We start from the raw sequence: 20,662 nt of genomic DNA, 5'->3' as shown, positions 1-20,662 counted from the left end.
ATCCCCCCTCTCTCTCACTTTCACCGTATCGCCCCCCCGCCTCTCTCACTTTACTCGTACCCCCCTCTCTCTTTCCCTTTATCCCCTTCTCTCTCTCCCACTCTCCTCACTTCCCTTACCCTTCTCCCCTCCTCCTTCCCCCTTCTCCCACACTCACCCTCTCTCGCGCTGGCTCTGTATCGGTTGCCCCGCCCCCTCTCTCCGACGTCATCACCCTGCGCCGCCCGCTGTGGAAGGACCCGCGGAGCGATGGCGGCGCTGTGGCGGCGCGGACTTCAGGGAGGACTGAGCATCGGTAATTCCCACCGCCCCCCGGGGATCGGGGCTCGGGGCCTGCCCCTGGTTACCGGGGCCTTGCTGGGACCCGGCTGCGGCGGTGAGCCGTCTCCGCCATCTCCTGGACCGAAAGAAGCCATTCGGCCCCTCGGCCCGGTGCTGTGACATTGAGTCCCTTCACCGACACAACAGGGGGCTCTCAGTGAGAGAGAGAGAGAGGGAGCTCCTTCCGAGCGGGGCCTCCCCCACCCCCCTCCCGCTCCCCCCACCCCCCCTCCCCCTCTCCCCCACCCCCACCCCCCCCCCCGCTCCCCCACCCCCTCCCCCTCTCCCCCACCCCCTCCCCCGCTCCCCCACCCCCTCCCCCTCTCCCCCACCCCCTCTCCCCCACCCCCTCCCCCTCTCCCTCTCCCCCACCCCCTCCCCCTCCCCCTCTCCCTCCCCCACCCCTCTCTCCCCCACCCCCCTCCCCCACCCCCTTCCCCCCCCCTCCCTCCCCCACCCCCTTCCCCCCCCTCTCCCCCCCCCACCCCCTTCCCCCCCCCTCTCCCTCCCCCCCCCCCTCTCCCTCCCCCACCCCCTCTCCCTCCCCCACCCCCTCTCCCTCCCCCACCCCCTCTCCCTCCCCCTCTCCCTCTCCCTCTCCCTCCCCGAGAGCTACAGTGTAGCTTTTCAAAATGGAGAGGGAACACCCATCCCTGGAGGAGGACATCCGGAGAAAGGAACGGAGTTAACTGTTCGAGTCCAGTGACTGTTCTTTTGTGAATTAGAAGCAACCAGGGAGTTTTAAAAAAGTCTTCTTCAGCCGATGACAAGTTTGGGGGTCGGCGTGTCAGGGGAGCGAAAGGAGTGAGCAGCAGATCAATGGAGACTGTGCCCAGAGGGAGAGAATCAGAAGGATAGACAAGATAATGGGTGTTGATAGAATGACAGTTTAGAAATGATAACTGTGACTGTGAATAGGTAAAAGTGGATTTTCTGTACTAACAGCGAACCCATTTCGTGACAGAACTGGGGTGTGGGGTCAGGTAATAGACAACAAAAGGTTTGGTCATGCTCTGAAATTGTTAAAGTTGATGGGGTCCTGGAGGCTGCAGGATCGCAGTGTAGAAAATGAGGTGCAGTTAGTTCTTCCAGTTTGCGTTGAACTTGGCTGAAGCACTGCAGCCGGCCCGAGGCAGCAACGAAAACCAGAAGAACAGCAGATGTTGTAAATGAGAACCAAAAGCAGAAAGTACTGGAAAAAGCTCAGCAGGTCTGGCAGCATCAGTTCTGAGGAAGGGTCACCGGACCCAAAACGTTTACTCTGATTTCTCTTCACAGATGTTGCCAGATCTGTAAGCTTTTCGAGCAACATTTATTTTTGTTTCTGAGACAGAAATGTTGGCCAGGGAAATGCAGGCAACTGGAAGCTCGGGGCAATTTTTGCAGGCAGATAAAAGACTGTCTGTATTTAATCTCCCTAGCGTAGTAGAGGTTGTATTTTGAGCAGCAAATATAGCAAACTAGATTGAGTGAAATGTCGGTTAATTGTTGCTTCATCTGGATGGTCTTTCTGGGGCTTTGGATAGTGAGAAGGCGATTACAAGAGAAGGTGCTGTGGGGAAATGTTAGGGATTGCAGAAGAGTAGACCAGTGCAAACAAGAGGGAACGGTCTCTGCAGAATGCTGACAAGAGAGGGAAAGAGGTGTTTGAGGTTTCATCCCACTTGCAGTGGTGGAAATAGTGACTTCTGATCCTTTGGATGTGGAGGCCAGTGGGGTGGAAAGTGAGGATGAGACAACAGTACTGGTGTCGGGGTGTGGGTGGGGAGGGCAGGCGTGAGGGCAGAATGTCAGAAATGGGTCAGACACGGCTTGGGATTCATAGAGAGAGCTTTACTCTATATCTAATCCCATGCTATATCTGTGCTGCAGTATTTCATGTGAGTGATTGGTTTAATGTTCTTTGTCATGAATGAATCAGAGAACTGAAGGCCTTTTTCTCTGCCAACAGTTGGTCTGTACTCACGTGATGTGATGCGTAGGGGTCTGCGATCATCACTGTATTTACGGGTGTCTGGTGAGGAGCAGGAGACCAAACATCGCCCTCAGAGCTCTCAGACGCACACAGCGACCCAAGAATCCTACTCCAGGTACAGTCAGCTGCTCCCACTCTAGTGTAGATCAGCTATAATTCTACATCATTCAGGATATCATAGACTTTACCTTCTACAGCACATCAAAACAGTTTTTAAATAAACTTTTTAAGAAATTTATTCATGGGATTTCTGCATTGCTGGCTGGTCCAGCCTTTTGAGAAGGTGGTTGTGATACTATGAAGTCTTTGGGTTGTAGGTGACAAAGCTGTTAGGTAGGGAATTCCAGGATTTTGACCCAGTGACGCTAAAGGAACAGCGATGGATTTCCAAGTCAGGATGGTGATGTCTGAAGCCTTTGTTTGGAAAGTGAAGAATCTTCAGTGAATTTCTGCAGTACATCTTGTGGACTGCTACTGATCTTGTGGCGGAAAGACTGAATGTTTGTGGATGTGGTGCCAACCAAGCAGGCTGCTTTGTCCTGAATGGTGTCATGCTTCTTGAATTTTGTTGGAGTTCCATTCGTCCAGGTGCATGGGGAATACTCCATAACACTTGTACTTTGTAGATGATGGACAGGCTTTAGGGAGTGAATTAGAGTGAGGGGTATGCTGGTCATGGGGTTACAAATTGTGATCAAATACAATTCTGTTGCTCCTGATGATCCACATTGTCAGGTGTCAGTGAGAATACAGACTTGGAATTAGATGAAGACTCTAGTTCTTACACCCTGTGTCTATTTGAATTGGGACTGTCACCAGTGAGATTGGATCAGTGATCTTCCAACCATCCTGGATCACGTTGAATCATGTTCCAGCACTGTCCTTGTGGATCTGCTGCAGAGAATCAATAGGATACATCTACTGCTCAGTATTTTCCAGGTTGGACATGATGTGACTCTTCTCTCACTGATGTGAAAGGAAATGATACAGGAACTGAGAGAATTTTATAACTGTTGCAGTCTCCTTCTCTCAGCAGCCAATCTGATCAGAACGGGGAGAAGGCAGAGGGCTTTGAATCTGAGGAACAGTTGAGGCAGCAGCTCCTATCTGCAGCCCTGGAATTTGTCCCTGTGTATGGCTGGTCAGTGGAGGCCATTGCAGAAGGGGCCAAGGTAGGAACCAAAATCTGATCTTGCTGTAAAATATGAAAAATATGTGTCTGCACATTCTTCCAAACCACTTGGTTTGACCTCCTGCTCTGGCAGTTTTTCAGTTAAAACTGCATGTATAAAAGGGTCACTCTTATTATGACCTGCTAATGTTAAAACAGCTCCTCTTTAAATTCTTCCCCTCTCACTTTAAACCTTTGCAACCAGTGTTTGACATATCCATCCTGGGGAAAAAGACTCCAACTATCCACCCTATCTATCCCTCTTATAATTTTATATACGTCTTTCAGGTCACCCCTCAGCCTCAACTCTCTAATGACAACAATCAAAGTTTGTCCAACCTTTCCTTACAGCTCATATGCTCCAGTTAGGACAACAACCCAATAAACATCCTTTTGCACCCTCTCCAAAGTTTCCACATTCTTCCTGTGGCCTGACTAAATCAGTTGCAATATGATTTGCCAACTTTTCTATTAAATGACCTGAACGATGAAGGCATGCCATACACCTTGTTTACCACCTTATCTGTTTGTTTGCTACTTTTTGGGAACTGTGGGCTTGCAACCCAAGATCCTCCTGTACATCTGTTCCTAAGGGTCCAACCATTTACTGTACACTTTCTTCATGCACATGGCCTAGTAAAATGCATCACCTCACACTTGTCCGGATCCATCTGCCATTGCTATGCCCAACCTTTCAACTGATCTATATCCTGCTGTATCTTTTGATAACCTTCCTCACTATCCATGAATCCACCAAGCCTCCCAGTGAGTGGCTGCTGGGATTTAAGATTCTAATCTGCTGCAGTGTAACCCTGTGTTTTCTGCCTGTTGTCTTGCCTCAAGGTGTTAGATCTGTCACCGGCACTGACTGGGATGTTCCGTCATGGTCCTGGGGAATTGGTTCTACACTTTGTGTCTCAGTGTAACAAGCAACTCTCTGAACAATTGAGTGATCAACACCAACAGGTGCAGCTGGGAGACCAGGAGTAAGTGTTGCAGAATGGCTTCAGGTTCCATGCTGTTCTATTGACTGGGAGTGTGATGTCGTACAAATGTGAAACAGAGGATCCCTATTATTGGCTAATACCGCAGAGTTCAAAACCACTGCAGATGATAGCTTTTACAGACAGTTTAAAGCATCAGGAAATTAAATAGTAAAGTGATGGGGGAAACTGTGGGGATGATTATCCAAAATCTAGTTAGTTCTTTCATGTGCTTTGGGTTAGAAAAACTGACATCCCCTCAGGACAAACCCACACCAACGTAGTGAATGGGGAACCGACTTTCAACAAGACCCCCTGTGTCTGCCATCGGCCAATGGTCATAGGAGAAGGCCCCCCCAGAGCTCACATCAATGCTGCAGTCATGCTCTCCACCATCCCTCTCCCCCCACCCCCCCAATCACCACTACCCCTTCACATCCTCTCCCTAAACTTTCTTCCCCCATTATACCCTTCCCACCCATTATTCCCTTACCCCATCATTCCCATCACCCTGTCCTCCCGTCATACCCTCCCCATAATTGCCTCCCATCTCCCCTCACCCCTCTCAGACCCTCCCTTGTCACACCCATCCCGTCACCCAGTCACATCCTCCTCTGTCACCCCCTCGTGTACTCACCTCATCACTGCCTCACAGCCCCTCATTCTCCCCCATTGTCCCCTCATTCAGTCACCTCTCACCTAATTTCACTCCTTACCCAATGTACCTACTTATTCCATCCAGACCCTCACCTCTTGCCTTCCCCCCCCTTCCCAACCCCCACCCACCCTTGTACCCTGTCGCCCCTCGTCCCACTGTCCCCTCATCCACCGATCCTTTCAGCCCATCAACCTCTCGTTCCATACCCCTCAAAACCTTGCCATTTCCACCTCACACCATCACTTCATCTGCTCTCGCCCCTCTCACTCTCGTATCCATATTGCTCATCCCTGATCCCCAGCCCTGTTAAAAACTGGAGTGAGATGACTCCCGGGGGAACCCCCGAAAATGCTCGGAGAAATCAGGAAAGTAGTTCTCAGCATCCAGTTCTTTACCGCTATGTCTTTCTGTTTTTACACAGAGCCAAGCAGACGGACAGGTTTCTCAAGGATGCAGTGGAGGCAAGGTTACGCATGCTGATCCCCTATATTGGCAGCTGGCCACAGGTAACACGTCTAGTCACCTAGCTCCAGTCTCGACCTGCCAGGTGACAATAATCAGCTAGGGCCTAGATAGTTGGGATATCATCCCCCCCTCCCCCATTGAATTCAGCGTCATAACCAACTGATGTCTTTGGACTCTATCCTGATCCAGTAAATTACATTTGGTTCTGAAGAGATTCAACTCGATTCTCCCAGAACACTGTCATCCTCAATTACTGTAAAGTCCCATCTGATTCACAAACGCCCGTTGGGGAAGGACAGGTCTGACCTGCATAAGAGTCCAAACCCTAAGCAATGTGGTTGACTCTTAACTGCCCAGAAATTGTTCCAGCAAGTCCACCCAGTTCAAGAATGATTAGGAATTGCCAACAAGTCCATAAACTACAAGACCATGAGACATAAAGTGGAAGTAGACCAGGTGGTCCGTTGAGTCCATTCAGCCAATCAATGAGATCATGGTCTATCTGATAATCCCCAACTCTACTTTCCTGCCTTTTCCCTATAATCTTTGATTAAAAATCAGTCTGTCTTCATCTTGAAGATATTGAGGATCCATCCTTGACAGCTCCTTGCAGTAAAGAATTCCTCAGATTTACGACCCTCTGTCAGAAGAAATTACTCCTCATCACTGTCACGAACGGATCATTCTTTATTCTGAGATTATGCCTTCTGACCCTGGACTGTAGTGGTTGAAGAATGCAGCTCACAATCACTTTCAACAGCATGATTAAAGATGGACAAAAAAATTGTCATGAATTAATTTTAATTTAAAAAAAATGTCTTGCCCCAACTTTCATGTCAGTTCCCAGAACGCCGTATCAGCCTTGGGTGAATGCTTCTTTGAGATAGTGCTCTCCAGGTGCTGAATCTGTGCAGCGTTCCTTCTTCAAAAGGGTATGAAGAGAAAGCAGGAACAGGGTACTGAGTTGGATGACCAACCATGATCCTATTGAATCGCACAGTGGGCTTGAAGAGCCAAATGGCCTACTGCTGCTACGATTTCTATGTTTTGAGGTATTCGATGGCTTCCTACCTCTTGAGGATTGAAAGTCTGCACAATAGCTGGTCTGTATCATGAATAAGAAATGTTTAGAGCTCTATGGGCCAAGTGCAGGCAGGTGGGACTAGTTTAGTTTGGGATTATGGTCAGCCTGGATTGGTTGGACCGAAGGGGCTGTTTCCATGTTGTATGACTCAATTCCTGACCCTCAGAAGGAGCAATTTTCCCTCAGTCCTGACTCTCAAATGGTGCAGTGTTCCCTCAAGCTTGACCATCATTCCTGACCCTCAGATGATGAAGCATTCTCTTAGCTCTGACTGTATTTCCAAGTCCTGACCTTGGACATCACATTGATCCCTCAGAGCCTCTGATAGAGCGGCGTTCCCTCAGTCTTGACCCTTGGACAGTGCAGCATTCCCTCAGGCCTGACCCTCAGATTGAGCAGCGCTCTCTCAGCCCTGACCCTCAGATGGAACAGCGATCCCTCAGGCCTGACGCTCAGATGGAACAGCGATCCCTCAGTCCTGATCCTAGGATGGGGGCAGCATTCACTCAGTCTTGATCCTCAGATAGACCAGTGTTCCTTCAGCCCTGACCATCAGAGCAACATTCCCTTGATTCTGACCCTCGGACAGTGCAGTGTTCCCTCAGTCCTGACCCTCGGACAGTGCAGTGTTCCCTCAGCCCTGAATCCTCGGACAGTGCAGTGTACCCTCAGTCCTGACCCTCGGACATTGCAGTATTCCCTCAGTCCTGACCCTCGGACAGTGCGGTGTTCCCTCAGTCCTGACCCTCGGACAGTGCGGTGTTCCCTCAGTCCTGACCCTCGGACAGTGCGGTGTCCCCTCAGTCCTGACCCTCGGACAGTGCGGTGTCCCCTCAGTCCTGACCCTCGGACAGTGCGGTGTACCCTCAGTCCTGACCCTCGGACAGTGCGGTGTTCCCTCAGTCCTGACCCTCGGACAGTGCAGTGTTCCCTCAGTCCTGACCCTCGGACAGTGCAGTGTACCCTCAGTCCTGACCCTCGGACAGTGCGGTGCTCCCTCAGTCCTGCATTGTTGAACTAGCTGAGAGTATTTGCCCAAGTCTCTCGGGTGAGGCATGAACAGACAGCACTCTGACTGAGAGGAGTTTGTGTCATGCCATCTAGTCACAGCCAGCTATCCTGAGCTAACAGGGATGTATCTTCCTGATCATTCCCCATGTGCACTGATGTTGGAATAATCCATGCACCACTGTTACCAAACACATACTGATCTCACAATCTCATTACTCTCTGACAGGCAATGAGTATTTTACTGCTGCCTCAAAACATTGCGGAGAGTTTGAGGAGCTTAACGGAGATGGTGGATGAGATCTGGTACTATGCAGGAGACAGGTCCATAGACGTGAGTAACAAATCCCAGCATTCCAGAAGGGGAACAAATTTGCAGGGTGTGTAATCTGTAGGTAAACCTGTTTGGGTATGGGACACGGGCTGCGGTGAGGTGGGTTTGTATGGAATGGTGTCTTGAAGAGAGTGAGTTTGCATGGGATGGGGGTACACACCGGGACAGTGTGTATGGGATCAGGGCATAGTGTGTGCAGCAAGGGGTTACACGGAGGGAGGGAGTGTAAATGGGGTGGTGTTTGCATGGGGTTGGAGTTGGCACAGGAGGGTCTAGTAGGCTTTGCTGGGATTTGCACAGGGATTACATGTGCATGGGGAGGGAGGAGGAACAGGGTGGGATTTGCACAGGGATTACATGTGCATGGGGAGGGAGGAGGAACAGGGTGGGATTTGCACAGGGATTACATGTGCATGGGGAGGGAGGAGGAACAGGGTGGGATTTGCCTAGGAGTCGGCTCAGCATGGAGGTGGCATTTGCAGATGGGGTTGGGATTTACATGGGGTGGGCTTGCATGGAGGTGTGGTTTACACAGGGATGAGATTTGCATGGAAGCAGGGTGAGGACCTGTGAACATCTAGTAACTGTGAACATTGTGCATTGTTTACCTGGGAGCAGTCGGGCTGGTACACCAAGCGAGCTATCTTGGCTGGAATCTACAACACAACAGAGCTGGTGCTGCTTCAGGATTCTTCCCCGGATTATGAAGATACCTGGAACTTCCTGGAAAACCGTGTTCACGATGCTACCAACATGGCCCATTCTGCCAAACAGGTGAGGACCCAGTCAGCATCCACATTGCCTGAGAGACAGCTCGGCCTGTCAGGGTCAACAGCTACGTTTGGGTCTACACGCGTTTTGCTTAATCCTCATACTCTGTGTTCCCCAAAAGCCACAGGATGGCTGCTTGTTACAGAAGCACTACCGCCATGCATTAACAGTATTCCCACGATATTCCCACCATTCCACATAGGATCGTAAGAAATAGGAATAAGAGCAGGAATGATATAACAAGCAAGGAGGTTTTTGGTGGATTTAAAAGTGTACAAATCCACAGGTCAGGATGATTATACCCCAGGCTGCTGTGGGAGATGAGGGGGCCCCTATCCAAATTTCAAACCCTTTCTGGCCCAGCAGAGATACCAGAGGACTGCTAAAGAAGGGCATAGAGAGACTCCAGGGAGCTACAGGCCGGTGAATTTCACATCAGTGGGAGGGAATCAGTTGGAGAAAATAGTTAAGGAAACATTAACTTCCAGTTGGAGAAGCGAGGATTAATCAAGAATAGTCAACAGAGGGAGGTCATGCCAAGCAAATCTAGTGCAATTTTTCAAGGAGTTGACAAGGTGAGTGTAGGGCAGTTGATGTTGTCGATGTGAATTTCTGCAAGACCTTTGACAAAGTCCCACGTGGAAACTGAGAAAGAAGATAGAGCTCATGGTATCCAGGGTAATTTGGCAGGTTGGATGGACCCAAAATGGCTTCCTAGTAGGAGACAGAGGGTGGTGGTAGAAGGCTGTGTGACTGGAACCCAGTGTGCATCGGCATACCACAGAGATCAGTGCTGGGTCCTTTATTGTTTGTGATATTCAGAAACGATGGAAATGAGAATGTGGGGCTGTGAGGGGGAAATGGTAAGTTTGCAGATAACACAAAGATTAGATGGTGGTTGTCAGTGAGGAGGACGATGTTGAGGAGTACAGGAGCATATCAACAGATTTGTCAGGTGGAATTTAACTCTGATAACTGTGAGGTGATGCACTTTGGAAGAAGTAACAAGACAAGGGAATACTCAATGATTGTCAGAACACTAGGCAGCTGAGAGGAACTGAAGGATGTTGGTGGCCTTGTCCACAGACCCTTGAAGGTGTCAGAACAGGTTAGATTAGATTCCCTACAGTATGGAAACAGGCCCTTCAGCCCAACAAGTCCACACCGACCCTCGAAAGAGTAACCTGCCAAGACCTATTCCCCAACATTATATTCACCCCTGACTAATGCACCTAACACAACGGGCAATTTAGCATAGCCAATTCAACTGACCAGCACATTTTTGGATTGTGGGAGGAAACCGGAGAACCCGGAGGAAACCTGTGCAGACACTGAGAGAATGTCTGTGTGGAATTTGCACAGTCACCCGAGGCAGGAATCAAACCCAGCTCCCTGCCGCTGTGAGGCACCAGTGCTAACCACTGAGCCACCGTGCCGCCCCTCAAATAGGTTAATTGGTTAGTTTATGAGGCATATAGGACACTTGTCTTTATCAGTTGAGGCATAAATTATAAGAACAGGGAGGTTGTATTGGGCTGTACAGGACTTTGGTTAGGCCTGTGTGTAGTTCTGGTCACCTCACGGTAGGAAGAATGTGATTGCATTGGAGGGGATGCAGAGGAGATTCACCGGGATTTGGCTGGGATGCAACACTTCAGCTATGAAGAGAGGCTGAATAAGCTTATGTTATTTTCTTTCTGTCAAAGAAGATTGAGGGGGACCTGGTAGAAGTGTTTAAGATTGTTCCTTAGTCAAAGGGTCACAAGCAAGGCAGTGTAATTTTAAAGTGAAAGGCAATAAGTGTAGCGATTTGGAACAAAATGTTTTCACCCAGTGGGTGGGAGAGATCTGGAATGCGCTGCCACGGAGGGAGTTGAGATAGGAAACCTCACAATTCAAGGCCTAGTCCAGGAAAATGGGACTAGAGTAGAAATTTCTTTGTAGTATCATAGAATCCCTACAGTCTGGAAACAGGCCCTTTGGCTCAATTAGTCCACATCGACCCTCCGAAGAGTAATCCACGCAGACCCGTTCCCCTACTACTGTGCATTTACCCCTGACTAATGCATCCAACCTGCACATCCCTGAACACTATGTGCATTTAGCACGGCCAATTCGTCTAACCTGCACACATTTGGATTGAGGGAGGAAACCGGAGCACCCGGAGGAAACCCACACAGACACAGGGAGAATGAGCAAACTCCAAACAGACAGTCACCCGAGGCTGGAATTGAACCCTGGTCCCTGGCGCTGTGAGGCAACAGTGCTAACCACTGAGCCACCATGCCATCCTTAATAGTAGGTAAAAGTATATTTCTGTCAGTACAAACTGGATAGGCTGAAGAGCCTCTTCTGTCCTTTTATGATTCTATGATTAAAGGTCACTTGGCCCTTTGAGCCTGCCTGAACACTCCTGACTACTTTTCTGCCTTTTCCCCATAACTCCTGATTTCCCCTACTGATCAAGGAACTATTCATCTTGGCCTTAAATATATATACCGACTCTGCAGTCATTGCTCTGCAGCAAGGAGTTCCAAAGACACACAACGCTGAGTCTTAAATTGGCACTCCTTTATTCTGAGACGATGCCCTCTGGTCCTCCATTCTCCTGTATGGGGAAACATCCTCTCAGCATTTACCCTGTCAAACCTTTTAAGAATCTTAAATGTTTCAATGAGACAATAAGGTCATGAGACGTTGAAAAGCTGGTTAAATGGAACTTTGTTTGTTGTTACTCACTATTCACACTCATCATGCTGCTATCACACTGTGCATACACTGTGACTCCCATGAAGTGTTTGCTCAATTGATGCATTCCCTTCGGAATTAGTCACTCCCTCCTTCTGCGGTCAGTCACCTGGAATAAACACCAGTGTTCTATTACTTTAAACTAATAGAAGAGCCATTATGGGGGGATGAAAGCTAAACTTAACAGGCGAATTAGGTTAGGCAAGAGATAATTGAAAATGTAGTGACAGACAATAGAAGCAATGTTTCAGAAATGATTGAATAGATGTATTTTAACAATTAAGAGACATTGCAAGGAGAGGATGCAACATGCATGATTGAGTAATAAAGTTAACAATGGTATCAAAGTCAAAGAAAAAGCTTAACATTGTACTAAGATACGTGACAGGTCATTGGGATATAATAAAAAAAAGCTTGAAATTAATAAGGAGGGAAATATTTGAATAAGAGAGCAAGTTAGCTAGAAATATCGCAGCGTGAGCTTTGATAGATATATGAAACAGAAAGGATTTGTACTAAGTGAGTCTAGAAAATTATTTTGCATTAGTTTTGTTGTAGAAGGTACAAGCAACATCCCATTGGTAGCTGTAAATCAGGAAATGGAAGGGAGGGAGGGACTTAAGGTAACTCCAATCACCAGAGAAGTGTTGTTGAGCGAATTGTTGGAGCTGTGTGCTAACAAGTGCTGATGACCTTTATTCGATTGGTCTTAAATGAAATGGCCAGAGAGAGAGTTAATATGTTGGTTCTAATTTTTGAAAATTTCCTTGATTTGGCGAAGGTTCTGTTATACTGGAAAATAGTGAATGTAATTCCTTTATTCAAAAAAAAAGAGGAAGACAGAAAGCAGGAAACTACAGATTTTTAGGCTTAACATCTGTCAGGGAAATTGTTAGGAGGTATTATGAAAGACAGAAGGAAGGGCAGAAAGGTAAGTTCACAGTAATCAGGCAGAATCACAATGGTTTTGTCAAAGGGAAATCACGTTTAGCCAATTTATTGGAATTGTTTGAGAAAGAAACCTGAACTGTGGAGAAAGGGGAATACATTTTGTAATAGATTTCCAGAAGGCATTTAATGAGGTGCCATACCAAACGTCATTGCAGAAATAAGGCTCCTGGTGTAGGGGGTAGCATGTTGGTGTGGATAGAAGATTGGCTGGCTAACGAGAATCAGAGAGTTTCCTGTTAGATGAGGAGAGGGTGGTTCTGTTGGAAATTCGGGGAATAGGCTCATTGTTTAAAAGTAATGGACCTACCTTTTTATGACCGAGATGAGTTATTTTTCTGTGAGGATTCCTCTTTAAAAGGGGGTGGCAGCAAAGTCATAGAAGCCAGACAGCACAGAAACAACAGGTCCATGCTGGCCACATTCCCAAACTAAACTCATCCCACTTGCCTGCACTTGGCCCATAGCTCTCCAAACCTTCCCTATTCAGGAACTTATCCAAAAATATCTCAAATGTTGCAACTGCACCCATGTCCACCACTTCCCATCGCAGTTTGTTCCACAAATGAACCACTCTCTGTGTAACCATGTTGTATGCTGAGCTATCCAATCAAAACTGCAGCATCCCTCACCATGTTGTGTGATGGATTGTCCCCACAGGTGCTGTGCTGATACATTAATCGGGTAAATTCGCTGCTAGTTTCCTCTTTTTAGGGTGGCATCTCAAGTTTCTGACCAGTTCCCATGTGGTACACAAACTCCATTTGCTATAAAGTCTTGCTGAAAAAGCTCTGGTCAAAAACAAGATGTATAACTGTAGTTTGATGGATTACATGATAGCAGTCAGGTATAAACTACTTGGGATTATGTTGTTCAGATTATGAGGGAGTTCTAGATGGTTTATCTCCTTCACGTTCCAGAGCTGTTCTCCAACCTCCACTGGGATTAGAGATAATTGACTGTGTGAGAGAATAGTGGGGACTGTGATTAAAGCCAACTGTGCGTGTATGATTGAGGGACTGTGATTGAAGCCCGATGACTGTGTGTGTGTGATTTGAGGGGGACTGTATTTGAGGCTGATGACAGTGTGTGATTGAGGGAACTGTGATTGAAGCCGACTGTGTGTGTATGATTGAGGGGGATTGTGATTGAAGCCCGATGACTGTGTGTGTGTGTGTGTGTGAGTGAGAGAGATTGAGGGGGATTGTGATTGAGGCTGATGACTGTGTGTGATTGAGGGGACTGTGATTGAAGCCAACTGTGTGTGTATGATTGAGGGGACTGTGATTGAAGCCGATGACTGTGTGTGTATGATTGAGGGGATTGTGATTGAAACCGATGACTGTCTGTGTGATTGAGGGGGACTGTGATTAAAGCCGATGACGGTGTGTGAGATTGAGGGGGACTAATTGAAGCCGATGACTGTGATTGAAGCCGTGGACTGTGTGTGTGATTGAGGGGACTGTGATTGTAGCCGATGATTGTGTGTGTGATTGAGGGGACTGTGATTGAAGCCGATGACGGTGTGTGTGATTGAGGGGACTGTGATTGAAGCCGATGACGGTGTGTGTGATTGAGGGGGACTAATTGAAGCCGATGACTGTGATTGAGGGGACTGTGATTAGATTAGATTAGATTACTTACAGTGTGGAAACAGGCCCTTCGGCCCAACAAGTCCACACCGACCCGCCGAAGCGCAACCCACCCATACCCCTACATTTTACCTCTTACCTAACACGGGCAATTTAGCATGGCCAATTTCACCTGACCCGCACATCTTTGGACTGTGGGAGGAAACCGGAGTACCCGGAGGAAACCCACGCAGACACGGGGAGAACGTGCAAACTCCACACAGTCAGTCGCCTGAGTCGGGAATTGAACCCGGGTCTCAGGCGCTGTGAGGCAGCAGTGCTAACCACTGTGCCACCGTGCCGCCCACAAAGCCGTGGACTGTGTGTGAGATTGAGAGGACTGTGATTGTAGCCGATGATTGTGTGTGTGATTGAGGGGGACTGTGATTGAAGCCGATGACTGTCATTGAGATTGAGGGGGATTGTGATTGAAACCGATGACTGTGATTGAGGGGACCGAGATTGAAGCCGGTGACTGTGTGTGATTGAGGGACTGTGATTGAGGGGGACTGTGATTGAAACTGATGATTGTGATTGAAGGGACTGTGATTGAAGCCGATCACTCTGCGTGTGATTGAGGGGACTGTGATTGAAGCTGATGACTGTGATTGAAGCCGATCACTGTGCGTGTGATTGAGGGGGACTGTGATTGAAGCTGATGATTGTGTGTGATGGGACTGTGATTGAAGCCGATGACTGTGCGTGTGTGTGTCTGTGTCTGTGCGTGTGAATGAGGGGCCTGTGAGAGAGATTTTGTGGCAGAGAAAGATTGATGAGGAAGGGAATGAAAGGTTATTTCGGGTGAGTGGGAATGTTGGAACCATGCTGTGACTGAATGGCTGAACAGGCTCAAGGGGCCATCGCTTAATTCATATGTCTATCTGACTATGCACTGACTCAGCTCAGTCATTTTGGGGTCGATCGCTCGCTCACTCTGGGATCACTCATTCGGTAGTGAGTTACTCCCAATGGCGTAGGATCACTGGACTCCATCACTCATGACTTCCTGTGGATTGAAGATTGAGGCTTTAGTTCAGGCGTCTTTGACAAGGAGGTTGAGTGAAGTGATTACGCCACAGTTGAAGAGGGTGAAGACATAACTGCCAAGCTGGTTCAGTGTGCTACATGCTTGATGTGGGAGGTCAACGACTCTGGTGTGTCTGGCTTGTATAAGTGTGGAAAGTGTGTGCACATTCAGCTATTGACCGAGCATATTGCAGCGCTGATGAAAGAACTCGAGGACCTTAGGCTCATCTGAGTGAACGAGTGGACAAGACCTTCAGCGAGGTTATTACACTGACCATACCAGAAGAGAGCAGAAGATGAGGAAGGCAGAGAGGAGACAGGTGCAAGAGACCCCCGGGGAAGTACCTGTCAGGAACAAGTTGAATCTTTTGGAAACAGTAGAGACAGATGACACTGCCAGACCGCGAGGTGGCCAGGTCTGTCAATCAAACGTTGGCGTGGAGGCAGAGCGGAAGAGTGGGACATCTCACAGAGCCGTGGGAATAGGGGACTCTATAGTGAGAGGAACTGACCGGGGTTTTTGTGGCAGTAGACAAAGTAGCGGGGGGGGACACACACTGGATGTTTAAGAAGGAAATTGGAGGGAAAGTTATAACAAGCGAAGTCAAGAAAGACAACTATATCAATGAGGCAGAAAACTCACAAAGGGATCATGCTGTAAGGCTGAGTGAAATAGAAGTTGATGGGAATGGGGAGGGCAGTAACAAATTAAAAATACTGTCTATGAACGCACGAAGCATTAGAAATAAGATGGATGAGCTTGAGGCTCTGTTGGAAATTGGCAGATACAATATTGTGGGGATAACTGAGACGTGGCTTCAAGTGGATAGGGCCTGGGAAATGAATATTCAAGGCTACACGTGCTATCGTAAGGACAGACTGACGGGCAGAGGGGGTGGGGTGGCCTTGTTGGTAAGGGATGATATTCAGTCCCTTGCGCGGGGTGACCTAGAATCAGGGGATGTAGAGTCAGTGTGGATAGAGCTGAGAAATACTAAGGGTAAAGAGGCCCTCTTGGGAGTTATCTGTAGGCCCCCAAACAGTAGTCTGGATGTCGGATGTAAGTTGAATCAGGAACTGAAATTGGCCTCTGATAAAGATGTTACTACAGTTGTTATGGGGGATTTTAACATGCAGGTAGACTGGGAGAACCAGGATGGTATTGGACCTCAAGAAAGAGACTTTGTGGAGTGCCTCAGAGATGGATTCTTAGAACAGCTGGTGCTGGAGCTGACCAGGGAGAAGGCAATTCTGGATCTGGTATTGTGCAACGAACCAGAATTGATCAGGGACCTCGAAGTGAAGGAGCCATTGGGAAGTAGTGACCATAATACAATAAGCTTCAATCTGCAATTTGAGAGGGAGAGGGTACAATCGGAAGTGACAATATTTCTGTTGAATAAAGGGAACTATGGAGCTATGAGGGAGGAGCTGGCCAAAGTTCAATGGTGCAATACCTTAGCAGGGATGACAGTGGAGGAACAATGGCGGATATTTCTGTGTATAATGCAGAAGTTGCAAGATCAGTTCATTCCAAAAAGGAAGAAAGATCCCAGGAGGAGGCATGGGTGGCCGTGGCTGATGGGGGAAGTTAAGAAACATACAAAGTTAAAAAAGAAAAAGTATAACATAGCAAAGATAAGTGGGAAAACGGAGGACTGGAAAGCTTTTAAAGAACAAGAGGATTACTAAAAAGGAAATACACAGAAAAAATGAGGTACGAAGGTAAACTGGCCAAAAATATAAAGGAGGATAGTAAAAGCTTTTTTAGGTATGTGAAAGGCAAAAAAATGGTTAAGACTAAGATTGGGCCCTTGAAGACAGAAACAGGGGAATATATTAAGGGGAACAAAGAAATGGCAGAAGAATTGAATTGATACTTCAGTTCTGTGTTCACTGGGGAAGACACAAGCAATCTCCCTGAGGTAACAGTGGCTGAAGGACCTGAACTGAAGGGAATTCATATTTGCCAGGAATTGGTGTTGGAGAGACTGTTAGGTTTGAAGGTTGATAAGTCCCTGGTGCCTGATGGTCTACATCCCAGGTTACTGAAGGAGGTGGCTCGGGAAATCATGGATGTGTTGGTGATTATTTTCCAGAGTTCGATAGATTTGGGATCAGTTCCTGTGGATTGGAGGGTGGCTAATGTTGTACCACTTTTTAAGAAAGGTGGGAGAGAGAAAGCAGGAAATTATAGACCAGTTAGTCTGACCCCAGTGGTGGGAAAGATGCTGGAGTCTATTATATTACGACACATGATGAAATTACGACACATCTGGATAGTAGTAACAGGATAGGTCAGAGTCAGCATGGATTAATGAAGGGGAAATCATGCTTGACTAATCTTCTGGAATCTTTTGAGGATTTTTTCTGAAGACAGACGAGGGAGATCCAGTGGATGTAGTGTACCTGGACTTTCAGAAAGCTTTTGCTAAAGTCCCACACAGGAGGTTAGGGCGCATGGTATTGGGGGCAAAGTACTAACTTGGATTGAAAGTTGGTTGGCTGATAGGAAACAAAGAGTAGTGATTAACGGCTCCATTTCAGAATGGCAGGCAGTGACCAGTGGGGTACCGCAGGGATCAGTACTGGGACCGCAGCTTTTTAGAATATATGTCAATGATATAGAAGATGGAAGGAGCAATAACATTAGCAAATTTGCTGATGATACAAAGTTGGGTGGCAGGGTGAAATATGATGAGGATGTTAGGAGATTACAGAATGACCTGAACAAGTTAGATGAGTGGTCAGATGCATGGCAGATGTGGATAAATGTATGGTTATCCACTTTGGTGGCAAGAACAGGAAGGCAGATTACTAACTAAATGGAATCAATTTAGGTAAATGAGCAGTACAGAGAGATCTGGGAGTTCTTGTACACCAGTCAATGAAGGTAAGCATGCAGGTACAGCAGGTAGTGAAGAAGGCTAATAGCATGCTGGCCTTCATAACAAGAGGGATTGAGTATAGAGGAAAAGAGGTGCTTCTGCAGCTGTACAGGGCCCTGGTGAGACCACACCTGGAGTACTGTGTGCAGTTCTGGTCTCCAAATTTGAGGAAAGACATTCTGGTTATTGAGGGAGTGCAGCGTAGGTTCACGAGGTCAATTCCTGGAATGGCGGGACTACCTTACACTGAAAAACTGGAGCGACTGGGCTTGTATACCCTTGAGTTTCGAAGACTGAGAGGGGATCTGATTGAGACATATAAGATTATGAAAGGATTGGACACTCTGGAGGCAGGAAACATGTTTCCGCTGATGGGTGAGTGCCGAACCAGAGGACACAGCTTAAAAATACGGGGTAGACCATTTAGGACAGAGATGAGGAGAAACTTCTTCACCCAGAGAGTGGTGGCTGTGTGGAATGCTCTGCCCCAGAGGGCAATGGAGGCCCAGTCCCTGGATTAATTTAAGAAAGAGTTGGATAGTGCTCTCAAAGATAGTGGAATCAAGGATTATGGAGATAAGGCAGGAACAGGATACTGATTACAGGGCGGCACGGTGGCACAGTGGTTAGCACTGCTGACTCACAGCACCAGAGACCCGGGTTCAATTCCCGACTCAGGCGACTGACTGTGTGGAGTTTGCACGTTCTCCCCGTGTCTGCGTGGGTTTCCTCCGGGTGCTCCGGTTTCCTCCCACAGTCCAAAGATGTGCGGGTCAGGTGAATTGGCCATGCTCAATTGCCCGTAGTGTTAGGTAAGGGGTAAATGTAGGGGTATGGGTGGGTTGCGCTTCGGCGGGTCGGTGTGGACTTGTTGGGCTGAAGGGCCTGTTTCCACACTGTAAGTAATCTAATCTAATCTAAAAAATTAAGAATGATCAGCCATGATCATATTGAAAGGTTATGCAGATTTGAAGGGCAGAATGGCCTACTCCTGCACCTATTGTCTATTGACTGTTTTCTCCTACAGGTTGAGTCGACTAGCAGAGCTGTTTTCCAGGGGCTGATGGGAGCTGCAGTGACAGTAAGTGTAAGCTTTTGGAGATTTACCATCTAAGTTACCTGCAGGAGGCAGGCAGGAAACTGCACTGAGTCACGTGGAGAGACTGAGGCCCCTGTCTCTCCCCCCACCCCAGCGAGGTGGTTCTTGGCCGGGTGATGGAAAAGGGGAGCGTTAACCTCTGTGCAATAGAAAAGACACTTTGGTGCCACTCTTGAAGGCTACGTATTGTCTGTGCCTCTTTCCCAACGATAGCCATGATGTGGGCAGGACAGCAAACCTTCCTGACCCCATGCCCTGTGTCCCATTACCCTGATCCCTCTGCAGTTTCAGCCCCTCCCCATCGGTCCTGGCCTAGGACCCTCCCTGCTCCAAGGATCCCCTTCCCCTTTGGGCTCCAGCGTGTCCCCTTGGGCCAGGCTCCTCTCCCCTCCCCCTCCTCCTCGGGCCCACACACAGCCACTGCTGACGGTGACTCCTTTTTCTGTTTGCAGTTAAAGAACCTGAGTGGCATTGGCCAGCACCAATGAGCAGCGTGTGGGCACCATAACCAACAACGTCTGGACCTGGCACCATGCAGACCTTGTTTGAGGAGAGGCTGCACACTGTGTACATGTCTGTGTGTGTGTGTGTGTGAACACAGTGTATATGAGTGAGTGAGTGGGTGTGCAATGAGTGTGTGTTCAAATAAAGAGCAATCAATGAGAAAATAACTGATCCTGTATCGTCCCATGTGACCTGCTGTCAGATACTGGAAGTGGTGTACATGAGTATAGCGGAGTGGTGCATATGGAGTCATAGAGATGTACAACATGGAAATACACCATTCTGCTTTTTCTCTGCTGGCCTCAGAAACCTCTGTCTGTACCTCTGACTACAGAATCCACTAACACAAATGATCTGTTGGAAGCCGACGTACCCCTTGTTGCATTACAGCCAGTCTCAATACCACAAACTTGGCTGTCCGTGCTACATTCCCCTGAGAATCCATCACCCCCTACATTTTCCAAAACAGCATATCTGTTTGAAATGGGTATATCCACAAAAGACCCCTGCCCTAGGTGCTGACCTCTCTTACCTTTTCTGGAGTTAACCCATCTATGTGACTGTATCTGAGACTTTCCCCCTTCCTCTAACTACCCTCCATCACATACTGTTGCTGTTGTAAATTCCTCATCGCTTCTATCTGTCTCTCCAACTGATCCATTCGATCTGATCAGATTCACATCCAACAGCATTTATGGCAGATATAATCCGCAGTAACTCTTAAACTCTCTTTAAACTCCCACATTTGATGAGAAGTACATATCACTGCAAAGGCCATTTTTGCTCCTTCACAATCTACACACCCAAAAAATAACACCGTCTTATTCCTCTACAAACACTGCCCCAGGTTAAATTAATAGCTATGGATTATGTTTGAAATTTAATCAAGAGACTTATCTCCAAAAACATATAATCAAGAAAGAACCCACTGTACTCACTACTGCAGCCTTTCTATTGGACAATCTTAGAACAATGATTAACTGATCTGATTCTGTGTTGTGAACTTCGCCCAGTCAGGTTCCTCCAAGATTAGCTGTGAAATTCACTG

General features: G+C 47.8%; 2 protein-coding genes across 4 annotated transcripts in view; one reads left to right on the top strand and one right to left on the bottom strand.

The window, feature by feature from the left end:
• Window positions 1-500, bottom strand: part of ciapin1 (cytokine induced apoptosis inhibitor 1) — an 18,239-nt gene extending 17,739 nt beyond the window's left edge. The window contains exon 1 of the mRNA XM_060838305.1: window positions 158-500. The gene's annotated coding sequence lies outside the window, so the exon portion shown is untranslated. The remainder of the gene's footprint in view (window positions 1-157) is intronic.
• On the top strand, window positions 190-19,781 carry coq9 (coenzyme Q9 homolog (S. cerevisiae)). 3 transcript variants are annotated; one of them, XM_060838307.1, is made up of 9 exons: window positions 190-295; window positions 2,273-2,411; window positions 3,333-3,468; window positions 4,311-4,453; window positions 5,530-5,614; window positions 7,895-7,999; window positions 8,618-8,773; window positions 19,039-19,092; window positions 19,563-19,781. In XM_060838307.1, the coding sequence occupies exons 1-9, from the start codon at window positions 250-252 to the stop codon at window positions 19,596-19,598; spliced, it is 900 nt and encodes a 299-aa protein (XP_060694290.1). In that variant the 5' UTR covers window positions 190-249; the 3' UTR covers window positions 19,599-19,781. The 3 variants fall into 3 exon arrangements, with proteins under 3 accessions (XP_060694290.1, XP_060694289.1, XP_060694291.1); XM_060838306.1 differs by having other exon boundaries at window positions 3,330-3,468; XM_060838308.1 differs by lacking the exon at window positions 190-295 and adding an exon at window positions 373-432 and having other exon boundaries at window positions 3,330-3,468.
• The last annotated feature ends 881 nt before the right edge of the window (window positions 19,782-20,662 follow it).

The sequence above is a fragment of the Hemiscyllium ocellatum genome, chromosome 17 (genome assembly GCF_020745735.1).
Source record: "Hemiscyllium ocellatum isolate sHemOce1 chromosome 17, sHemOce1.pat.X.cur, whole genome shotgun sequence".
Classification (NCBI taxonomy): domain Eukaryota; kingdom Metazoa; phylum Chordata; class Chondrichthyes; order Orectolobiformes; family Hemiscylliidae; genus Hemiscyllium; species Hemiscyllium ocellatum.
Note: the sequence above shows the minus strand (reverse complement) of the source record. Positions and strands in the feature narration are given on the sequence as shown.

Excerpts from the sequence above, each read along its gene's own strand:
- coq9 (XM_060838306.1), top strand. The coding sequence starts at position 250 with ATGGCGGCGCTGTGGCGGCGCGGACTTCAGGGAGGACTGAGCATCG. Across the intron at positions 4,454-5,529 it reads GTGCAGCTGGGAGACCAGGA|AGCCAAGCAGACGGACAGGT; the intron begins GTAAGTGTTGCA and ends GTTTTTACACAG. Across the intron at positions 8,774-19,038 it reads TGGCCCATTCTGCCAAACAG|GTTGAGTCGACTAGCAGAGC; the intron begins GTGAGGACCCAG and ends TTTCTCCTACAG.